General features: G+C 37.3%; 1 protein-coding gene across 1 annotated transcript in view; it reads right to left on the bottom strand.

Annotated features, from left to right (window-relative positions):
* The window catches only part of golga7bb (golgin A7 family, member Bb), a 46987-nt gene extending 42147 nt beyond the window's left edge, over nt 1-4840 (bottom strand). The window contains exon 1 of the mRNA XM_039657166.2: nt 4692-4840. Within this exon, the coding sequence (XP_039513100.2) occupies nt 4692-4703 (12 nt within the window). The 5' untranslated portion in view covers nt 4704-4840. The remainder of the gene's footprint in view (nt 1-4691) is intronic.
* Nucleotides 4841-23031: the final 18191 nt, after the last annotated feature.

The following is a 23031-nucleotide window of genomic DNA, read 5'->3' as shown; positions in this document are numbered from 1 at the left end:
CAAAGATAGAAGGAATTTACCCTCATTCAGAAAAAGTCGATCTGCAAACCCTTCTTTAGACTGGAGGAGGTTGTTGAAGTTGGAATCCTTGAAGTGCTTTGGGTCACTACATCCAACAACCGAACATTTTGACTTGCGCTCTCGTAACTTCTGCATCCTTGAGCTTGGACTACAAAATCGGAGCAAGAAATAATAATGGAGGATTGCTCGAAGTGTTGGGCCGGTAGTCAGAGTCCTTATGTGACGTAATTGTTCAAAATACGTCATAGAGAACAGAAAAAAATCTGAACAGGTTGCAAAATATGACCAAAACATAATATAAAGATATAAACGAAGCACCTGAAGAAAATAATTTCAACGTTTCTGTAGTTATAAATAAACACTCCAAATATACAACAAAATGCATCTAAGGGCTAAAAAAGTGGAATTAGCATGACATGTCCCCTTTAAGTCAGTCAAAGGTGATCCACTCTCCAGTCCAGAAGGGGGCACACGCTGTATAATTAATAAACTTTTCAGTAGTTGGGAAGCATTCAAAAATAGTAGTTATTGATTAGTTAATAGTGAACTACCACTTTCATCTGTGCGCTATTACTTATTAGTTCGTTAATCAGAGTTTCTTGTTAGTTAATAATATTTACTAGATTGTTAATATTGTGTTACTTATTGGTTCTTGTGTAGTTATTCATTAATGAAGGAACCGTATTCTAAAGTGTTACCAATCGATTTTCACTTACAACACAATACAGTTACATAGCTACCACTGCAATACATCCATATGAAGACATTGTTCTGTAGGTTCGTCGTCTTCTTTTTCAACTCGCTCGCTCTGACTCGAACATGTAAGGCTTGATGGACAAGTCTTGCGTTGTTGACTTTTTTTTAACGTGTGAATAAAAATGTTATTTAACGCTATATAATAGTGTATCTCTAAACAAAAATGTCCGAACAGGGTGGAGTTGAACCGCCCACCGATTCGCGCATTACACGCATAGCTAAATAACATAGATGCCTACCGCGTGATGACTATCTGGATCGAGCTACCGAGCAATACAAAATATTGTGCAGTGCCTGGTTGTGGAAGAAGACAGTGCTGTATATGCTTCCTCTGGATTCCATTAGGACTGCATGGATAAACTTTATTTTAATTACGATCCGCTCCGGCTGATGAGGGTAAAACATCATCCGTCTGTTCGCTTCATTTCACTGAGGATTGTTTTGTAAACAAGACTGGATTTGCAGACCGATTAAGAGTAAAGAACGGTGCCGTGCCGTCTATATTGAATCTGACAGGAATTGTGCAATACACGGATTCTGGGTCGAATCAATTCGATTGCCATTTTACAACATTGGACGTATTCAAAACAATTTCCCCCAAGGCCATCGACGGGTGAGTTGAAACTCATTATAATATGCAAAACTGTTATCCACTCACAGCAGTGGGCGTTTACTTCCAAGTCTTCAATGCGAGACGCCCATAAAAACCAAGCTATTTTCAGCTAGGCTAAAAACTTGGGTACAAAATAGACTATTACTTATTCATTTTGATGATTTCAATGCAAAAACCAAGCAAACATCATAAGTTGACCTCAGACAACAATATAATAAAATTTAAAAAGCCAGTTCATGACCCCTTTAAAGAGACCACTCCAAAACGAGTTGCTCACAGGTGCACATAAGAATAGGGGTAGAATAGGGGCCTGTGGAACTATAATAATGAAGAATGAAGAATTCAGACCCAAGCATTGCAGTTTCTCTTTCTAAAGACCACAAATGTATGATTTATATGTAAAAAGAAATTATTTAAAAGCATATGTACCCTTTAATAGGGTTAAGATTAACCTATAGTAAATAAGCAAATCAATATGATACATAGTTCAAATTAGCTCCCTTTAAAACCCAAGTGAACTCTCTCTCTCTCTCTCTCTCTCTCTCTCTCTCTCTCTCTCTCTCTCTCTCTCTCTCTCTCTCTCTCTCTCTCTCTCTCTCTCTCTCTCTCTCTCTCTCTCTCTCTCTCTCTCTCTCTCTCTCTCTGCTTGTGTGTGTTGCTGTCAGGCTCGAACGCAACAAATCAATGTTGCGAGTATTTTGTTGTGGCCCCTGCACAAGGGTAAAAACATTTCGGATTCTCATCTAGACAGATAATTAGCAAGAAATCCTCTAAAGACTGTCTATTGCAGCAGCTCTGCATTAAAAAAAACAGAAACACATCACACGTCAGTTGTCACAGTAGCCCCAGAACATAAAATTAACTGAACTTGATTTGAGGTGCTTGTCAGAGAAGAAACTACAGATCCATCTAAAGACGCCTCAGAGTTCACTGAATGCTAAACTGACCAGTGAAGCGGAGGAAAGGCACTCGGAGCATTCCTGGAACATTGCAATGACTCATTACAATATGCTTAAATGAAAAAGAGCCTGATGTAGACCACAAGATGCCCAGAGCAAGTGCATGACAACTCTCCTTGTGACAGCATTTTTTTTTTCCTTGTGAATGTTGGCTAGGTGAGAGTCAACAATCAGTGTTAATAACCTAGTAAAGGTAAATCTAGGTTGCTGTGGGAAAGAATTGTTTCTCTGAAAACATTACAAACTATGGAATCTCATTGTGTATTCTCACTGGAAGGAGTTGCCTACCTTTTGAATAAATCTTTAAACAAGATGGCTGAGTAAACAGGAAGTGCATGCAATCTAAACAGATGCCTATAAATATAAACCATTTATAATGCAGTTTGGATAGGATTTGATTATGCATTAAGGATAGGGCAACTACACAGACATTATTCTTAGAGAGAAAATTGATCTGGATGATATGCCAATAAAACAGGAGAAAAGAGATGTGGATGCTTCTGCATATTAAAAAGAATATATTTTTAATTTATGAAAAAGTTATGCTTAGCCATGCATAACACCATGATGCTAAACAGATCAAGTATTGCAGGTGGTTGTCAGGGCAATGTTGTGCGGATGCTAACAGTGGTGGTCAATGAGGGAATTTCTAGGGAGGCTGATATGTGAAACAGTATTGATTTAAATCAATAAAATGTTGCAGCATTTAAAATAAATTACTAATAATTAAAATGATGATGATATCTTAAACTTATATTGATAATCCTCCAATCAGCAACAGTGGTCAATACAGTAGACTAAATCAACAAAACAAATTGAGCCCCATCAAGAACTATGTACACACAAAAGAAGTTCTACTCCAACTAACATCTACTCACCAATGCATAGATGAAGATACTTCATTTGGATTTCATCGATATTTTGCCTAAAAGTTTTTCTTCCACAGTTGTCCACAAGCAAGCTTGATGACACATTAATTTGAACCTGGAAGCTGATTGGCTTGAATTATTACCAACGATAGTAGCCTTCTCTTTTCTGATTGGTCAGATGCTGTCAGTCTCATCATTTTTATTTTTTGTTTTACAGGTTGGCCTATCCTCACAGCAGAACACGAAATCCACCTTACATTTACCTAAACCTACCCATATCCGCCCCCTGTTCCCTAAGCCCACCCCCAATGATACCCATCTCCACCCCTGATCCCTAGCCCTGCCCCTAATCCTACCCATCTCCACCCCCTGATACCTAGCCCCACCCCCAATCCTACCCATCTCCACCCCTTAGATCTGGATCCAACTCCGCCCCCTGGATCTCGTGTACTGCAATGAGGTGCTACTGGATTAACGTGATTAGCGCTTGTGAACAATATAACCCTTTGTATTACATTTGTATGCTGAGTCACGGAAATGTTGGTAAACTGATTAAAGAAAATTAACTTAGATGTGTCCCAATTAGCGAAATGTTAAATTCAAATAGATGATGCATTTTAAATATATAAAGTCGCAAAGACAAAGAAAGCGGTTCAACCAATCGTCAGAAGGCTTTCACCTGTAGGCTACACAGTAAAACACGTTGGGTTACTTTTAACCCCACGTTATTAAGTGAAGAGTTGCGACGTGTGCGCATTTTAATAACTAGCAAAGAAAGACATATGGTCGTTGCATTGTGGTTTAAATGTAAGCGATAATGTTGCATAATAAACTCGTGAACACAACACGGTATTACTTGACTATTTATTTTTCTATCCATTTTTACATTTACCAAATAAATAGCCACGAAACACTTATTTGAGTTAAAATTATTTTGCCAGCTTACTTGGAGAGACAGGAGGTAGAAACTTATAGGATTCCATGATCAATATTCAGTTACAAAGCGTTTTAAATAACCCTATAGGCTATATGAATGTCGCAATTGACCAATCAGAAGCAAGTATTCCAGAGAGCCGCACAATACTTTACTTTTTCATCTGTTGGATCATCAATGTATATTTGTGTCTCTGTCCAGGGTGCTGAATAATACATCAATAATACACCGTCTGTGTCATTCACTCTTTCTTCTGAAGATCCTCTGCTTTTGACCACAAAATAATGATGCTTCACTTTTGGCTGATTACAATGGAAATCTGTCATGTCGACGAAATTAGTCTTTAAATAAACAACGTCTCCATTTCTTAATTGGTTTCTTTGAACGTGTCTCATCTAAAGCGTTTACAGGAAACGTCGTGATTCACCCCCACAGCAGGTGTCAAAATAACTTCACACAAACGATACGAATGAAACGGACCCACTCTCCTGTCTTTTCCTCTCGCGTGCAGCTCAAATGAACATGCTATTGATTCTTACCTCTGTCGCCATGATGCTTAAGACGGTGACGGATGTGTGGTGGATCTGTCCCGGTGCTGAAATCCTCTCCACTCGTGGGACAGTAACGGACGGAGAGATGAACGCACTGGATAGGGTGGAGTAGCGTCCTACTGATGGAGGGGGAGTGACTACAGAAGTGCTTCACTTCATGCCTGTAGACACAAATTCGAGGACACAAACACTGGGAAAACATAAAAAATAAATAAAAATGTCATCAATAGCCTACAAATGTTTTTTTTTTTTTTCCCGAGATGTTTTCAGTGCCTACATTACAAAAATGTGTGTTCGGCAGAACATTTAACAATATAAGATTTATATTAGGTTTCTTTAACTATACTTACAAATAATAACAATACAGTTTACTTATTGTGTTGATTTTCTATTGCAAAACAATCCTGCAGCTATTGAGATATGATGGGTAAGTATGGGTGTAAAAGAGTATGTTATGCTAAAAACAATGTTGTTTAATCAAATAAAAATTTGTTCAATAATTGTAGGTCAGCCTCGAAGTTGTTTAGTTTATTACAACAATTTGTTTGGGTTAGTTCACCCAAAATTGAAAATTATCCCATAATTTACTCACCAGCACATGACTTTCTTCTTTCAGCCGAACAAAATCCAAGTTATATTTAAAAAAAAAAAATATCCAGTCTCTTCCCAGATTTATAATGGGAGTGAATGGTAACTGAGATTTTGAAGGGCATCCATCATAAAAGTAATCAATACGCCTCCCGGGGGTTAATAAATACCTTCTGAAGCAGAGCGGAAAAAAAAAAATATTTAAACATATTTAAAACTTTATAAACTAGAATCAGTGGCTTCCATATGAAAGTCTAGTTCCGGCGGAACTCTGACCGGATGCATGACACATTGACGAACGCAGAATCGCAAAGGATAGAGCAAAAGAAAACACTGGTAAGTCTAAAGTGAGAATTAAAAAAAAAATAAAAAATTGTCAGAGGAGTTCGAGTTTGTTATGCAGTCCTATTTGTTTTTAACTGTACTTTTAAGATGTCTACTCTCACCTAAGCATGTGCTGGAACTCGACTCTCTCATGAACATGCGGATGGACATTAGCGGAAGGTAGTGATGACAGTTTCTAATTATGTATATTTTCCTTCAGAAGTCCTTTATTAACCCCTTGGATTGCTTTTATGATGGATGGATGCGCTTTTTTGGGGGGCTTCAAAATCTTTGTTACTATTCATCTCATTATAATAATGAGATTAATAAAGGTCTTCTGAAGCAAAGCGATGAATTTACATGAGAAAAATATTAATATTTAAAACTTTATAATGTAAAATATCTAGCTTCTGGCCAAATGACCTTACAGATCCGACTTCAGTCTAAAGCTTAACTTATGCAAGTAATGCGACGTACTACTGATAATTACACTACACCATGACAAACTATGCTACTTTCGACACCACAAATTGCGCAAGTTGCGCTTTAGGCATAAGTAGACCGTGTAATGGCGTTTGGCTAAAATTTTACTTTGTAACATGTTAAATATTCATATTTTTCGTAAACAAACTCATCACTTTGCTTTGCTCCATCCAACCCCTTAACATTAATACATTGACATTACGACACTGAAGATTAAATATATATATTTTTTTACATTGTGAGTTTCAACAAGATTCAAGTTTACACATTGCAGATTGAACAGGTTCAAGTATTCTTTCTTTTCTTTAAGATCTCAATAAAATAAGAAAAATAATAAATAAGGGTCCAAGTAGTTCTCTCAGGAACAGGCAGGAGATTCAGTTTGACGGAACAAACTTAAACTTTTAATATACAATACATACGCAGGAACAGGCAGACAGCTAATCAGGATTACACATCATGTAGATCGGACAAACACTGACTGAACTGGAGGAACTTAAATGCGAAATCCACCATCCAAGTGAACCTAGGTGACACAGATGAACCAATAATGACGGTGAAGAAGACACATGAAAGGCAGACAAGTCCAATGAAAACAAATAGAACACAACTGTGACAGAATGTTCTCAGCAAGGCACGTCCTCGCGCCGTGGAGGCAAAGGTGGGGGTTTGGGAGGAATGAGAGGGGCAGGGGAAGGGCAGGAGGCAGTAGTGGGGGGCTGGAGAATTCAGGAGGAGTAGAGGGGCTTGGCTGAGAGGTTATAGGTCCAAAATGAAGGATCACAACCCATGGTGGAGCAGATGGATAGAGGAGCCTTGGAGGCTGAAGGCCAGGAGTTTTTAGGGGGATGATGGACAGAGGCAGAACCGATGGGGGAGGATGACATGGAGACAGAAGTTCACCGGGCCATGGTGGAGCAGAATGTTCAGAGGGACACGGGGAAGCTGCTGGCTCGGGCGACTGAGGTGTAGATGGGGACACAGAAGGGCACAGTAGAGACAGAGGGACTGAGGACCAAGGAGGAGCATAAGGGAGTGAGGAGTCCAATGGAGCCAGGGGATGAAGAGACCGGGTGTAGCCAGAGGAATACAGTCCAGAGAAGAGGGTAGGTCAACGAGCAACCAAAGTGGGTCTGGGGGGATAAGGGAGCTTGGCAGAACTGGAAGCCCCTCAGGAAGCCAACCATTCCACTGGTGACTTGAGGGTGAGGGACGAGGCTGACAGGAGGCAGAGGAGATGAGGATGATGGCTGGATGATGAGAGGAGGTGGGAGACGGGACGAGACTCTGAACGGGTAGTCTCGGCTGGACGAGACTCTGAAAGGGTGGTCTCCATCTTGGCCGATCACGCTGATAGGCATGTAGAGTTTCTGAAGAGTTTCAGTTGGTGCGATGATTTCGATGGCTGCTGGTGATGGTTGTTTCTGGATCGAGATGCAACACTCACCACAAACAACAGGCTTCCATCAAGTTTAGTCCATCTGTTTTTGGGAGGTCCCAATCCAGAAAAGCAGCTTGAGAGTTTCGTCGTTGAGGGGGCTAGTGTCGCCTCGACGAATAAAGAATAAATCAATTAAACGGGGTTTATGACGAGCCTCGGTGAGGATCTTTGCCCGTCGACAAAATAATTGTTGTCTGTGTTTGTATATGGGCTGTGGCAATAATAATAATAAAACAAAAGCTCGGAAAACATATGGAAAAAAAGGACTATTCCGCAAAAAACAAGTGACGTCGTTGACCGTTGATTAATCTTCTGCGCATGCGGGTCACTTTTGGGTCATTTCACGTTCACACAGGAGATCACAAAAGGTCGCATTTAATTGGAAATGTGAACGGCCTTGCAAAAAAATCGATTTTTTTCAAAAAATCGGAATTGAGCATTAAGCCCTGCAGTGTGAACGTAGCCTATCATGACAGCGATGAAGACACATGGCAACTGAAGACATGCAGACAAGTCCAATGAAAAAAAAAAACTAAACAGAACACAACTGTGACACCAGTGGGTTATGTAATACAGGTGACAAATTAAAGTATTCACAATCTATGGTATGCATGTAGATAGAGGGCTGTACTGTATAAATTAGGACGGATTGATGTTGCTGTGTCTGATGTAAAACCAAGTTTAAAAAAGAGGTATATTAAATTAAACATATTTCATTTTAATTTAATGAACATTTAACATTCCATTTGAAATAAAATTATGACAGATTTATGGTGTGCTGGCATTTCCCTGGCTCGGTTTGTTGCAAAAATATCCTTCTCTGGCAATCATTGCGGTGGCTCAGCCTGAGTCATACATGCATGAAACAGACTGCATAATTCACAGGGAAAGCAAATACATTTAAAAATAAATTGAATGCACTGCTGATGTTTGGACACTCCTAGGTTTTGACCAGTAGCCTATGTGGACTGGAGAGCAGTCATGTTTTAACCATGAGCATGTTTAATAATACACATTGCAAGGTGCAGGCAGTGTATGTATGTTAAAGGGATAGTTGACCAAAAATGTACTCACCTCATGTTGTTTGAAACCTGTGTTAGTTTATTTCTTCTGTTGAACAAAAAAACAAGATATTTTATAATGTTGGTAACCAGAGAGTTGACTTCCATATTACTATTTTGTTTTCCTATGGAAGGAATTTTCATTTATGAGTGAACCTTCCCTTTAAAGGAGAACTCCGGCGCAAAATGAACCTTTGGTCTAATTACACATTGGTACCTAGTCGACCGTTCTCTGAGATTTGTTTTCATGATAATCGAATGTAAAGAGTTTTATCTCTAAAAACTGTTTAGCGTATACGCTAGTATATGGGGGCATTTAATAAGTAAAAAGAAATCGCTTCTTAATACCGCTAACAAGGTTTAAAATTGCCCCACACTAACACAGTAACATGATGAGGGTCCCTGCATGCAAAACGAAGCATTGAAAACTTTGTAAGTGTACAGACCATTTTATGAGAAGATATTTTATAAAGACAGTGCACTTTATGTATACAGGCAGCAGCCATCTTTGGAAAACAGTCTCGACAAGTCGAACCACAAACGTAATTTGACCAAAGGTTCATTTTGCGCCGGAGTTCTCCTTTAAAGTTAGTGCTGAGTGAACAATTCTAAAGAGAAATCTGTGCTGTGTAAGACTGCTGGTGTTGGAAAGCACACCTAACCTGAAGATATTCTTGAACAAAACACACTCATACTCACTCCATCTGGTCCTGTCTCTGACTGAAGACTGTAACTGCACGCTAAATAATCAGAGCAAAAGAACTTTGCCTTGCATCCAAACAGCAAAACAATTTGCATTGCAGGGCCTTGTGGGCTGACATAATCAAAAAAGCTTATCGCCTAAAGCGTGCACGTATTTGCACACACGTTCACCCATTCAGGCATGATATATCTGGGAAAAGACAGAGGAAGTGTATAATCACAGCTTATTTAATAAGACAGCAAAACGCCTTGGGGAATGTGAGATAATAAGGTCAAATTTGAACAAACATGCACAACATAGGAAGCAATGCTTCTTTATTTAATTTACAATTTGGTTTCTTCAATATCAAAGGAGATTATAAATGCAGTTATTTAAAGCATTTTTAATGTATAATAGCCTTTTTGAATTACATTTCTTTTTTCCTGAATGGAAATAGAATTGTAAAGCATAACGAACTAAGAGCATTCACATTCTTGACACTCTAAATTGTGTGAATAAAAATCCAGAGGAATGCCTACGAAGGGGAATATTCCTCTTGTTTTTCATCTAGGCTAAACATGTCTTGTGCAGATGCCACCATCCCTTGGCACAGAAGCGTCGTGTCTCACAGGAGGGAAACGGGGAAGAAAAAAGAGGGTTTGATCCATGAGATAAATAAAACTTGAAACGTCTTTGTTTATTGTGTCTTTTTATAGAGGTGCTAAAAATAAAGTGTGTAATCTCATTGTGCCTCCTTACTAACATTGCAGAAAGGGAGCTATAAATAGAACTCCCTAAATAGATGCACACAGGCACCTTTTACAGTATACGAGATTTCTATAGCAGCCAAGCAATACTCTGCAGTACATCTTCATGCCTCTAACCTAAATTGTATAAAACATTAAAGGTACAATATGTAATGTCATTACATGATCAATCCTTCTTTCAAAATATGTTTTTATCTCACCCTGACTCACTTGGTAGGCCTATTATTATATTTTTGGACTGTCGGGGTGGTTTTTGTGGGAAATTGCGCACATGGTAAATGGTAAATGGACTGCATTTATATGGCACTTTCATAGACCTAATCAACGTGATCTCATGAGAATACGTATGTATTTGTACGTAATTGTCGTTCTATCACACGCCTACATAATTACGTTTTATGCGCAGAAACGTATAATACTGACGTATTTACAGTACTAAAACGTAAAATATTTATGTATTGACAGCACAAAAACGTAATTTATTTACGTATGAACAAATCCACCGACGTACACATTGTACGTATCACAATTTATGCATATTAATATCGTAGAATTATGTTTTGACTCTATTACATCCCACTGTCTTATTAATGAAGTTTTCAGTCGCATTAATTGATATAATGCTCATAAATATTAACATTTTGCTTGTTTCACCAGCATGGTGTTAAACAATACACTATAAAACCTTAAAAATACATTCTTTTTAACGTTACTCGTTCAACCATTTTGTAATAGTTTATTTACCTTGAGACACATAAAGCGTTTTCTCCTATAAAACACAACAAAAATTCACAAAAGACATCAATTTTATTAGTTTGATGTAATCCAAATCTTTAGAATCCATAGTTGTTTGCAAGAAACAACTCCTAATTCAGCCTCTTATCCAGTCGTGATCTCTCCATTCTCAGCAGCGACCGTACATGTCAAACCCCACGCTGGTGATGAATTCAAATTCAAAAAATCCGCCCTTGAGAAGCGATACGTCATGTTTTACGGCAGTGATATCAAACGTTTATTGGCTCTTCCCTGCTTCGCCACAGTTTGCGACATGAAGGACTGTGACGGTTGGTTAGTTTAGTTCATTTTTGAATTGAAATGGAGAAGCGCGAACCGAAGCCGGATTAACATTTTCATAAGTAATTTAATTTCTGCTCTGTACTTCATACAAAACTGTTACAATACTGCCAGAGAGAAGACTGCGACTGCAACCCAGATAGCACAAGGCTGTTTGATCTCCTATTTACATCTGGAAGACGTATTTTAAAGAGTGTTCGCTCATCTGCAAGACGTCTATAGGATGTTTCCTGTCAGATGTCAAATAGACGTTTAGAAGATGTCTCTAAGATGTAATGATTTAGAATGCATGTTAAACTGACATCTTATAAACGTCTATTTGACATCTGACAGGAAACGTCCTATAGACGTCTTGCAGATGAGCAAACGCTCTTTAAAATACTTCTTCCAGATGTAAATAGGACATCAAATATCCTTGTGCTATATGTGAACGGCTTTTGGTATCGGTTTTGACATTTTCGCAATAAATAAATTATTGTGATTATACTTGTCTGTTAGTTATGTTTTTCTTCATAAATTGTAGTTTGTTACGTAGTTTTAAAGAATTGTTATGGGCAGATTAGGGGTATGAGTAAGATTGGTGTCTCAAAATATATTTTAATGCTATATTGTTAATAAAACTGCCCTTTCCCAACACCTGTCCGTAACGTTTTATCCTTTTTTATATTAAGTATAAAATGGGTATGTTTAGGTTTGGGATTAGAGTTATGGGATCTTACATTTATCTATAAAATGGTAAAAAGGGAAGTTATACAGATATCTTTACGATATAGAATATACGTAAATAGGTTACGTTTTGTAGCTGTAAAAACGTAATAATGTTACGTTTAAATGTTGCAGATACATCTATATTATACGTTTCAGCATCTATCCAAGCGTACTAAAAAGTACGTTTTCTATCTTTGCAAAAACGTAAAATACCTATGTATTAACAATGAGACCAGGCTGACCTAATGGCCACCAAAGCACTTTACGTTTTTGCCTCACATTCACCAACTCATACACTCATTCATACATCAACGGCGGTGTCAGCCATACAAGGCGCCATCCAGCTCGTCGGGAGCAGCTGGGGTTAGGTGTCTTGCTCACGGACACCTCGACATGTTTCACTGTCCTGTGCATGTCTCATCATATCTGTAAATAGAGAAATTTGTGGTTATTTGTGGTGTGGGAGTGGCAGAGATTAGTTGTCACAGCGAGTGAGAAAGGTTGACGGAGCACACTATATCACACATGGAACCCACCGAATCTCAAACCTTAGAGCACACTAAATGTCAAACCTCTTAAAAAAAAAAAATAATAAAAAATAACAGAAGAGAGTCTGCTGGAAAAAACAGAACGTAACATGACAGAGCTCATATTAAAACGAGAATCAACTTTGCGTTTTCTGAGTTATTTTTTTCCAGCACCAACTGGGCTAGCAGCAGTAACCAATCAAGATTCATTCCATGATTTGTCGCGTCTGTTATGTTCTGTATGTTGGTCTGGCCCTGTCATTTATTGTTTGTTAGCATAACGCATAAACATTGATAAAGCACTGCAGTACTACAAGATGCTCTATTCTTTATGACAACTCCAATAACAGCAACAAACATTTCACATATTTAAAAAAAGTAAAAAAAAAAATCACATTGCAGACCTAGAAGCTGCGCTGAGCATAACTTAAACACACGCACACACACATACTTATTGTGCCTTCCCTCGTCACGCCCCGACGCTACAAAACCGTTCAAAACCCATAAAAGCAACAATTATTATTAATAATACTTACAGGTTGTGATTCATAGGAGGAAGCTGATCCATATATACTGGGTAAGTAAGTTACTGAGCCCTCCTTCAGAAACAACTGCTTGCAAATCCACATTTGAATTAATTTATGTTTTTGAATGATTCGTAATTAAAATGATAACACAATCGGGCTATACTGTTGTGGTATCGTTGCAAATATGAACTCTAACCACCGATTATTCACATGCTCGTCCCTGGTAAATGAAAACAAAGTGGCTGAACTATCTTTGCATTGTAGATCTTTGCACAGCGTCTTCTCGACATGATGCTATGATGAAGTATTTGAATGTATAGACTTCAAGTTTACACTTCCGCCTGCGTGCGCAGTAACTGGGCGCGGCCAGTATGTCTCTACGTCACTTCGAACCAGCTAATGACTCGTTTCAAAAACAATTCATTTCATAGACTCAGAGTTGACTCTCACTTTTGAAAGACAATAACTTTATATACGGTGCACTTTCAAATATAAATCTTTGCAGGATGTTTTCATTCCCTTAGAGCTATATTCCACACCATATGAACAGTCATTTTCAAAAATCCATGATAGGCTCTTTAATGGATTTTTTGTTTTGTTTTTTTCAAAATGCTAAATCCCTTTGTTTTTTTCCAGGTTGAAATTTAAATATGAACCCCAAAAAACTGATCTCAGACTTTTGGACCTCACTGTACATACTTTCTTGGAAGTGTCTAAGGACAACGAGAACGTCACTGTTACTAAGGAAACAGAACGAAATCAGATTCGTTTTTTATCATCTAACCACCTGGAATGATCTTTGGATCACACTAAAATCTCTGTAGGATCCTCAGGCATATTCGGATGGAGAAACGTGTGAGAAAAACGTATTGCAACACTTCACAGGCTGAGGACTATTGACTTTGGTGCGTGAAGTGCATTCTTATGTTGTTTCCATTCTCTTGGCATATTGTTTATGAAATCTGGCATTTCTTTCGGTAATATTAGACTGGTGTTGACATGTATGGCCAGTGTTAGTGTCTTGTAGTCAGGCGCATTATCATGACAAAACACAACTATTGATTTGAAAGATACTGTAGTTCACCAAATGTCTTTGACTTCTTCCTGCAAACTCATACTTCTATACTCCATTTACTGTTACATGCTCTCATATATGTGCTTGGCCTACATGCAGAATTTTTGACGAATAAAATACACATTTATATATTAGTATATTGTATATATATATATATATATATATATATATATATACACTAATCGATCAAATCGATTATTATCCATAATGAATAGAGGGAATGCATTGACGTTATTTTCCCGCCGGTACAACCCCCCTCAGCCTGACTGAGTGGCAAAGATCTGCTGTGTGACTGGATTTAATAGGGGAAACTGCGAAAATGCGACTAAAACTAACAATTTTATAAATTTAAACTAAATTTTGGACTCAATATTGTGTTCCTTACAACTTACTAAAGATCCAGTGATCCATGTTGACATGCAGCCAGGAATCTTGTTGCCTGACATTTATGTTTGCCTGATTTCGACACACAGCAAATTTGTCTGTGAACGCTTTATAGAAATACAATATAGGTAGGTCTAAATCCGGGTGATCGCTTATATCAGTGTTACATAGCCTATATATATATATATATATATATATATATATATATATATATATATATACAGTATATATATGCAGCAGCAAGTCTGCGTCGTTCCATTCTTATCAATGAAAGCGAGTCTCGTATCTCCCTGCTCCCAAGTCATAAACCTCGGATCTCCGATTAAACATGATTTTGGGGAAATGTTGTGTTAATGTTGGTACACAACTGTATTTAACAGCAATATAAGGTATAATACCAACTTTAACGATACAATGTTTAATAACTCAAAAAATATGCAGTTTTGTTTATGTCCTGAAAAATGATGGTTTTGGAGATACGAGGAGTCTGCCCGACAGCGACGATATATATATATATATGTATATATATATATATATAATTTCCTTTCTCGCGGCTTACACTTACAAAATGAAATGCTTTTGTTTCGTCTGATGAACAATAAAGATTTTGAATCGTAACACAATTGTGCACGTTACAGACATCCCAAGTCTCTCAGAAGTTCCAGGAGTCTCCCACATATTTATAGCGTCTCCCTGATGCCCGCAAATTAGTTAAAATCTCCCGGAATCTAGAGCGAGATAGAAGATACATACTGCACGCATAACATACATAGCACGCAGCGCGTGCATGGCAGAGAGGGAGAGAACGAGAGACATTGCGAGTGTGCTGCGCGGAAGCTAGTCCCGCGCTCTCTCTCCCCCGTGTGCGTTTACACCAGCGCGTCAAATTCAAGTCTACCACGTCTATGGAACACCGCTGCACAAATCAGTCCAACACAGCGCTGTCAATGTCTGAGAACCAGCTTTAAAAAAAGTTTTTAGCCAGCATGCAAGGAGCCTATCTAATAAGGAGAGCTAAGTTATTATTAGAATACAGCTGGATTTTGGAGGTTACCACACTGTATATAGCTGGTAGTTGATATCGATGCATGCACGTTTTTTCCGCTGTTTTATTGTTAATAAGAAAGCGATCTAAATGTTTATTGTATTAATGTTAGATGTCCTTCTAGTGGACAGAACGTGTAACAACAACCACAGGCTATAGTGGCATTGGCGAGCCATAAGAATGTGTAATGTAGTAAATATTAATAATAGGATAAATTTGAGCATTTAATATGCAAATATTATTCGAATATTACATAAAATAAGGAATGGAATTCAAATAGTATTATAGAGGAAGATTGACAGCCCTAACGTGCACTACACAGTTTAGCCAATCACAACTCACCGGCCCAAGCTAACCAATCTGAGCCAATTGCCTGTTTCTGGGGGAGTGGTTTCATAGAATCAGAATGTAAAGGTAAAATAATAAAGGTGAAATTGATGAAAAATAAACTTTTTAAAAAAAGAAAAAAACACAAATACATGTTACATTGCAAACCAGCCCGTTCTCATCCTTTAACGTCATATAGAACGCTATATGACAAAACGGCGCTATACTACGTACATGGCATATTATATGTTATATCATTTGTTTGAAGGATGACTTTTTGTCAGGATCTGGAATAACATTGTTTTAACATACAATTTTAGTTAAAAATATTTTTTTAATGTATAATAATGTTTAGTTTTTCCATCCGATTAATCTGATAAATAATCAACAGAATAATCGATTTTAAAAATAATCGTTAGTAATTTTGCCTACATAATAGCTGTCCAGACTAGAAAAACACAACATTGTAGAGACAGCATGAAAGTGTGTGGTCAGTCAAATGATACTGTCCAGCACATTTACGGTTTGCTCAAGTTCAGGAAATCCTGAAAATTGCCCCTTTTCCACATAATGCCTGGTCAGATTTCTTAGGACTCTTATGCTCCAATGCAAGGGGACATTTTTAGATTTTTGCAAGTCTGTGCAATTACTATGTATGTGTTTGTGTGTGTGTGTGCACATGATCTGTATGTCTGAGCTACAGGACTGGTCAGGCTCTTTGCCACATTAAATATCCTTCGACTGTTGACTTAACAACAGGAGGAGACGACTGGAATGTGATCAGTGTTCCCTTCCAAGAACACAGGAAATGAGAATTCTGAAAACGCAGATATAAAATATTATTAACTTTGAATTGTTAGACAAGCAAATAAAAAATTATCAAAGTCAACACAGAAGTCAAGTGAACTTTGTCACTTTCACCCTGATGTACTGGATGTGAAAGAACTTGACAACGCATGTGGTATTGCTTCATCAATGTATTTGACAATACAATATACACATGATATCAAATTACCATGGCTGTCAAAAGGTTTTAGATACATATGATGATTAAGTGTTTCTTCTAAATTCCAATGACAACACTTTGGAGTTTGTGAGCAAATATGTGATTAACGTCCTTGTTTGATAAATGGGAATTGATTACTCAAAGTCAAATCTGGCAGTGTTGCAAGTGTTAGATGAAGAGAGACAAATGGAGTAGTAGAAAGATGAGATATTAGAATTGTAATGCCCTTCTTGTCATTAGCTGTGTCCCAAATGACGCTCTATAAACTATATACTCATTGTATGAACTTTATAAGTTTGTTTTGTCTTTCAAAATCGGAGTCTGATAGCCCCTCCCCCTCCACTATGTTATTAAGGCTGCAACAGTTGAGTGCATTTAGTGTCCAACGTTCCACACTTTAAAAAAGGTGCATCATCCGCGTACTTAAAGTGCACTTTTTCTTTTTAGAATTATCAGTGTGAACGTACTATTCAGTCTCGCACTTTTTATACTACAAAATGGCGTAGAAATGTGCACAATACTTGATTTGGGACGCATGTGTCAACAATCACAAACATGTCGTATTACCATAAGGAGCAGGATTGGGCTTGTGGATTTTGCACTACAATGACATGATATAAATGACCATTCAAAGGTTTGGTGTCAGTAAGATTTCTTTTGCTGTTTTTTAAAGCAAAACTTTGATTTCACGTTTTTTTGATGGTCGACTTTAACACATTCTGTTGATTATGAGTAACATTGCACCTACATGTCTCCTAACTCTCATTAGAGTGATAGTTGAGTATACAAGTAGATTAGTAGGGTTAGATTAAGTTGATATGTACAGTAGTTGCAAAATTACTTATAGTCAGAGTGTCTGTTGGACGACCATCACAATAAAGTGTTTGTAGATATTAAGCAGACAGTGTACTAATAGCCTACTCTGATGAGAGTTAGTTGACATATAGTTGCAAAGTTACTAGTTAACAGCACGTTCAAAAGGGACCGTCAAAATAAAGTGTTACCAAAACATTTATTCAGGCACATTGAATTGATCAGAAATGATTGAATAATGAAATATATTTTTAATTTCAAATAAATACTGCTCTTTTAAACTTCAAGGTTTCCACAAAAATTGTAACAATTGGCTGCATAATAATTATACATGTTTCTTGAGCAGAGTATCAGCATGTTATAATTATTTCTGATGGATCATGTCAAAGATTGGAGTTATTTTAAAATATATTCAAATAGATATTATTTTAGATTGTAATACGATTTAATGATATTACTGTTCTTATATTTTTTGATTAAATAAATGCAGCATTGGTACGTGAACTCTTTCAAAAACATTAAAGAAGCTTACCTACCTTGAACTTTTGTGTACTGTATATATACACATAGTTACTTAGCAACAACGTTACATTCACATGTGTTTTGTATTGCAACCTTTACAAAATTTAAAACTTCAATTGATTATAACTTCTAAAATGAAATAAATGTACACAGAGAAAGTGTTTAAATATGATCTCATGGTGTGGTTTGTCCAGTCAATAGAGAAATTGGACATTTCTGTCATGACAACTCTTAAGAGTGCTTGGCATGGTAATTGGTATGAGAACGATGATATTTGGTCTCGGCGGAATAGATCTGCTGCGGAACAAATACAGGACTTGCTGCTGCCAATACATGCATGACACACTGCTGTGAGCAAGTAGGACATGCTGTTGCTGTAAAATATAACATATTAATATATTACATCATAGCAGATCTTTACAGGTGGAGCTGGGGAAGGGGGAGGGTTTCTGAAAGTGCTCTGCAAACTGCTACAGCAAATGCTGAGCCAGTATTTGAAGGTTGAGCATGCTCACTGCTAGGGTTGGGTATCGAGAATCGAGTATCGATTGGAACCGAGACTAACTTTTCGTTTTTCCCGGAATCGTTCAAAAGTTAAAATTTCGATTCCTAGTTTCGATATTCACAGTCCGCCGAGCGGAAGAAGAAACCGCTGAACAACACCAACGAAGAAGCGTCTACCGGAAGTGTTGGCATAACCATGCGAGTAGAACATGTGTACCTTACGTCGGCGATCCAAAGTGTGGCTTCACTTTTCTAGAAATAACGAAATCTCGGCAAAATGCAAAATTTGTGACAAAAGGAGTATTTTTACAGAAGGAGTATTTCCTTCAGAAAGGCCGTTGGTTAGCAAGGTTAGCTAAACCTTTTTGACCCTGCCTCTTAAAAGAATCGGAATCGAGAATCGTTAGGAACCGGAATCGAAACAAGGAATCGGAATCGGAATCAGAATCGTTCAAATTTAAACGATACCCAACCCTACTCACTGCAGTGAACTCATTGGTTACTGATACCCTAGGAATCAATCAGCTGTGAGAGAATGATGTGATTGTAAGCAGATTGAGTCAAGGACCTATCAGACTGCACCACCTAGACTCTAGGTCCTAGAGTTTCATAACTATGTTTCATCATTTGGTTTAGACAGTATCGCCCACACAATCATGTGGCTGAGCTGCCTATTTTTTTTATTTCATTTTATGAAGGTCTAATTGGGATTTTGGCCAACTTGCCGCAATCAAATTGTATGGTGGCTGTAAACCTAACAAAGTGTGCATTTAAAGGGGTCATGACATGGATTTTTTTTTTTTGTTTAATTATTTTAATGTTCCTTGAGGTTCACTTATAATGTTAAAAGGGTGATGAACTGAGAAATCAAATTTTCCTTGAGCTTTTGACATCTAAGAGGTCATCATATTATAAGAATATCCTATAAGTTTCAGAACTGAAAACATCCTTGTTAGTCCAATAAAAGCTTTTATTGACACCAGCTTCTGAAAACGACTCGTTTTTAAAAGTGGGAAACTATGACGTCGAAGGGGTTAAAACACCACCCGCAGAAGAAGATCAACACCTACTTCAACACGGCCGGTTTAGCCCCGCCCACAGATTCGCGCATTACACGCATAGCTAAGTTCGCTTCATTTCACTAAGGATTGTCCTTGATTTGCAGACCGATTAAGAGTAAAGAAAGGTAATGTGCCGTCTATATTGGATCTGACAGGAATTCTGCAACACACTTGGTTGAACATGTATGGGCGAATCCGGTTGCCATTTGACAACATTGGACGTTTTCCCCCATGTACACCGACGGGTGAGTTAAACTCATTATAATATGCAAAACTGTTATCCACTCACAGCAGTGGGTGTTTATTTCCAAGTCTTCAGTGCGACACGCCCAAACCGACCGTTTTTTAAGAAGGCTCACAACTTGGGTACAAAATAGCCTATTACTTATTCATTTTGATGTTTTTGAATGCAAAAACCAAGCGAACGTCATAAGTTGACCTCAGACAACAATATAATAAAATGTTAAAAGCCAGTTCATGACCCCTTTAATTCTTTCCCTGTCATTGATGGAATTTTTCACCATTTCTGATGCAATGCTTCCCTGCTATTGATGGAATTTTCCGGCTTTCCATGTTTTCACTGTTATATAGTAGGGGGTGCTAGTATGTATCTTTTGAGAGTATGAATCTCCTGATCAAAACACAGGTGATAAAGAAGCAGAAACAATAAGCCATGGCATATGTAATCAGATTCATTATGTAAAAAATAAATAAATAAATAAAAACATCATCATCATCATTAAACAGCATGTAACAGCAGGAACATATAACAGATCAGGAGTCAAATGGGAGTCAAATCATAGAGAGTCAAATGCATGGTCAAATGACGCAGCTTTTGATGTCACAATATGCGACACGCTGGGGTCATAGTGCACAGAACGTGATGCGTCAATGAACCATCGGAAGACGTAACTATCAATCGCAGATCTACAGAACGTGCGCAAAGACGCGCAATGCATTTTTTTTTGTAAACGCATATTACGCAATTTGTACAGACTCATTAGAGGGTGAAAACAATACAACATGAGCATGTTGAAGGCTTGATCTGAACATGTTACATCTCTGGTTTTGAAAGCAAAAAGAATGATTGAGCTAGCCATTTGGTTTCAGTTTCTAAAGGCTCTTAAACAGCTGTTTTTTGGGGGTTAACCTGTTAACTGTCACCCCCCCTTTTTTGAATAGACATGAAAATGCACATTTCGAACTTAAATGGTTGTAATTCAAGAATGCTTTGGAATATAGACATATGATTGGTCTTGTTTTAAAGAAGACATTTGGCAGATTTTTGTAGAAGTGAAATAAATTAAGAAAGTGAAACAGAAAAAAAGTTATAGAAGTTTGAGTTTATGGAAATGTACAATGTAAAAATATTAATTATTCATATTTTACTTAAAATATATATTTTCAAAACCTGGGCTACTCTAAAATGGCAGAAAGATCAAAGCCAAAAATCTGAACAAGTTGTGTTTCAAATTTTAGGTTGATATCTCAAAAAATGAGCTTTCAGTAAGATTTTGTTTGAGCGCAGTACCAAACTTTTTCACTAGGGCACAATCAGACTCCATTACTGCCCATATAAGGGCGCCTGCATTTCCATTCGTGTTTTGAGTGATATGAACCATTATTTCCACAATTTTCATACAATTTCTGAAGTAGAGATCCTATTCAGGAGTAGCATGGGAAGTTTGGCAGATTTTGATATGAATTGAACCTCTAAGAAACATACAAAGAACACGCATGTAAGTCATAGCTAGCTGCCACGTCACAAATGGTGAATTTATTATTTTTTTCTTGATATTTTAAACTTTTCAGACCTTTTTTTTCCAAAATAATTGAATGGATTCTATCTTTTGAACTTTTGGCATGAAAACAAACTGAGGTATCTACCATTTTTTCATGATTTTTCATGTTTACTGCTTAAAATAAAGGTCTGAACACGCCTTATGAGTATGAAAATATTCTTGTTTTATATTGATAAATTATGGCTCCTCTGTAATATATTTTGAAAATCAGTCACCAAATATGGAAACTAGAGATTGTAAGCTTTCAAATGATATATAGTTTGTCAAAATTATTTAAGGTATTTACTAAGATATTATTGTTTTAAAAATATAGTGGCAAACGTCCCACCTGTGGGACGGTGACAGTTAAGTGGTGGCGACTGAATGCTAGTGGGCAGGACCTATGGTGCAATGATGTATAGTCATTTTAGTTTTTCATTTGCCCGTGTGATGTAATAAATCTTGCAATATCCAAATGAGCCATTTTTGGAGCTCGATTAAATAAATGCTTTGTCTAAGAAGGACGCTTTAAACTTAAAAGATGTTTTATTGGTACAATGACCATGTGTCAAAAGAAGGCAAAATATGATTTTTCACATCATGACCCCTTTAACAGACACTAAAAATGATATTGGCCAGAACAAAAAAATAAAAAAATATTCATCATTACATCTGCTGTGACTGAAAAAAAAACTAAAAACTAAATGGACTGTGAATTCTTTCTGCATAGAAGAGTTGTAGATGGTGAGACAAAGTTGAGGCATCATAAAAAGGCCTTTCACGGGCCCCTGCGGCCCTTTTAAAAGAGAACTCAAAGGCTAACTGTACTCACATGGTAGTTTAGGCCTGAGGAAAGGGTTTAGATCAGAACATCTTCATACATGTGTGGAGACAGACATCACAGCTCAAATATCTTTTGGTCAAGACACAGTGGAACTCATATTGCTGTTGCTATGTTCTCAGTGATATTGATAATAATTGCTATTGGTTTAAGGCTCAAAATAAAAATGCTTCCATAAGTAGAATAGTGAGCAAATCATTTGTGTAAAATGACATTACAAAAGCCAACACGTGCACACACACAAAGTTTAGTGATTAAAATCATGCTAATAGCTGGAAAGACAACACAGTTGGTGGTTAAAGAAATGACTAATGCTGGTTTGATGAGTTTAGCCGTGGTTTAGCTGTGTTGGGACGCTATTGTGTTTGCTGTGGGTTTTGGCGTGCCGAACGGCTTCTTGTCTGTTTCTGATTAATCGAAACCGATGACTTCAGTACTCTATGTCCATTTTAGTTCTCAGACCACAATCTTCTCTTGGATGGAAGTTTATGAAATGGCTAATTTTTTTGTTGAGATGGATTTTTTTTTTATGCTTCATTATATAACACATCTTTTATCAATTACATAAGCATGAACACAAATTTCTAGGATAAAAGCAAATTCAGGTTGCTGCCTTTTTTATCAGATTCAAGTTTTCTTCAGAATTCAGTTTAATTAGCAGGAAGGTTTTTATTATTATTATTATTTTCTGAAATACCAAGGCTCAATTTTACTGCTGAATGGACCCATTTGTGTCAGTCTAAGTAGTTATACAGCTAAGTGGCACATGGTAGTTCAAAAGTCTCAC

Source organism: Pimephales promelas, chromosome 11 (genome assembly GCF_988280905.1).
Source record: "Pimephales promelas chromosome 11, fPimPro1.hap1.1, whole genome shotgun sequence".
Taxonomy (NCBI): domain Eukaryota; kingdom Metazoa; phylum Chordata; class Actinopteri; order Cypriniformes; family Leuciscidae; genus Pimephales; species Pimephales promelas.
This window is presented reverse-complemented; position numbering and strand designations above follow the sequence as displayed.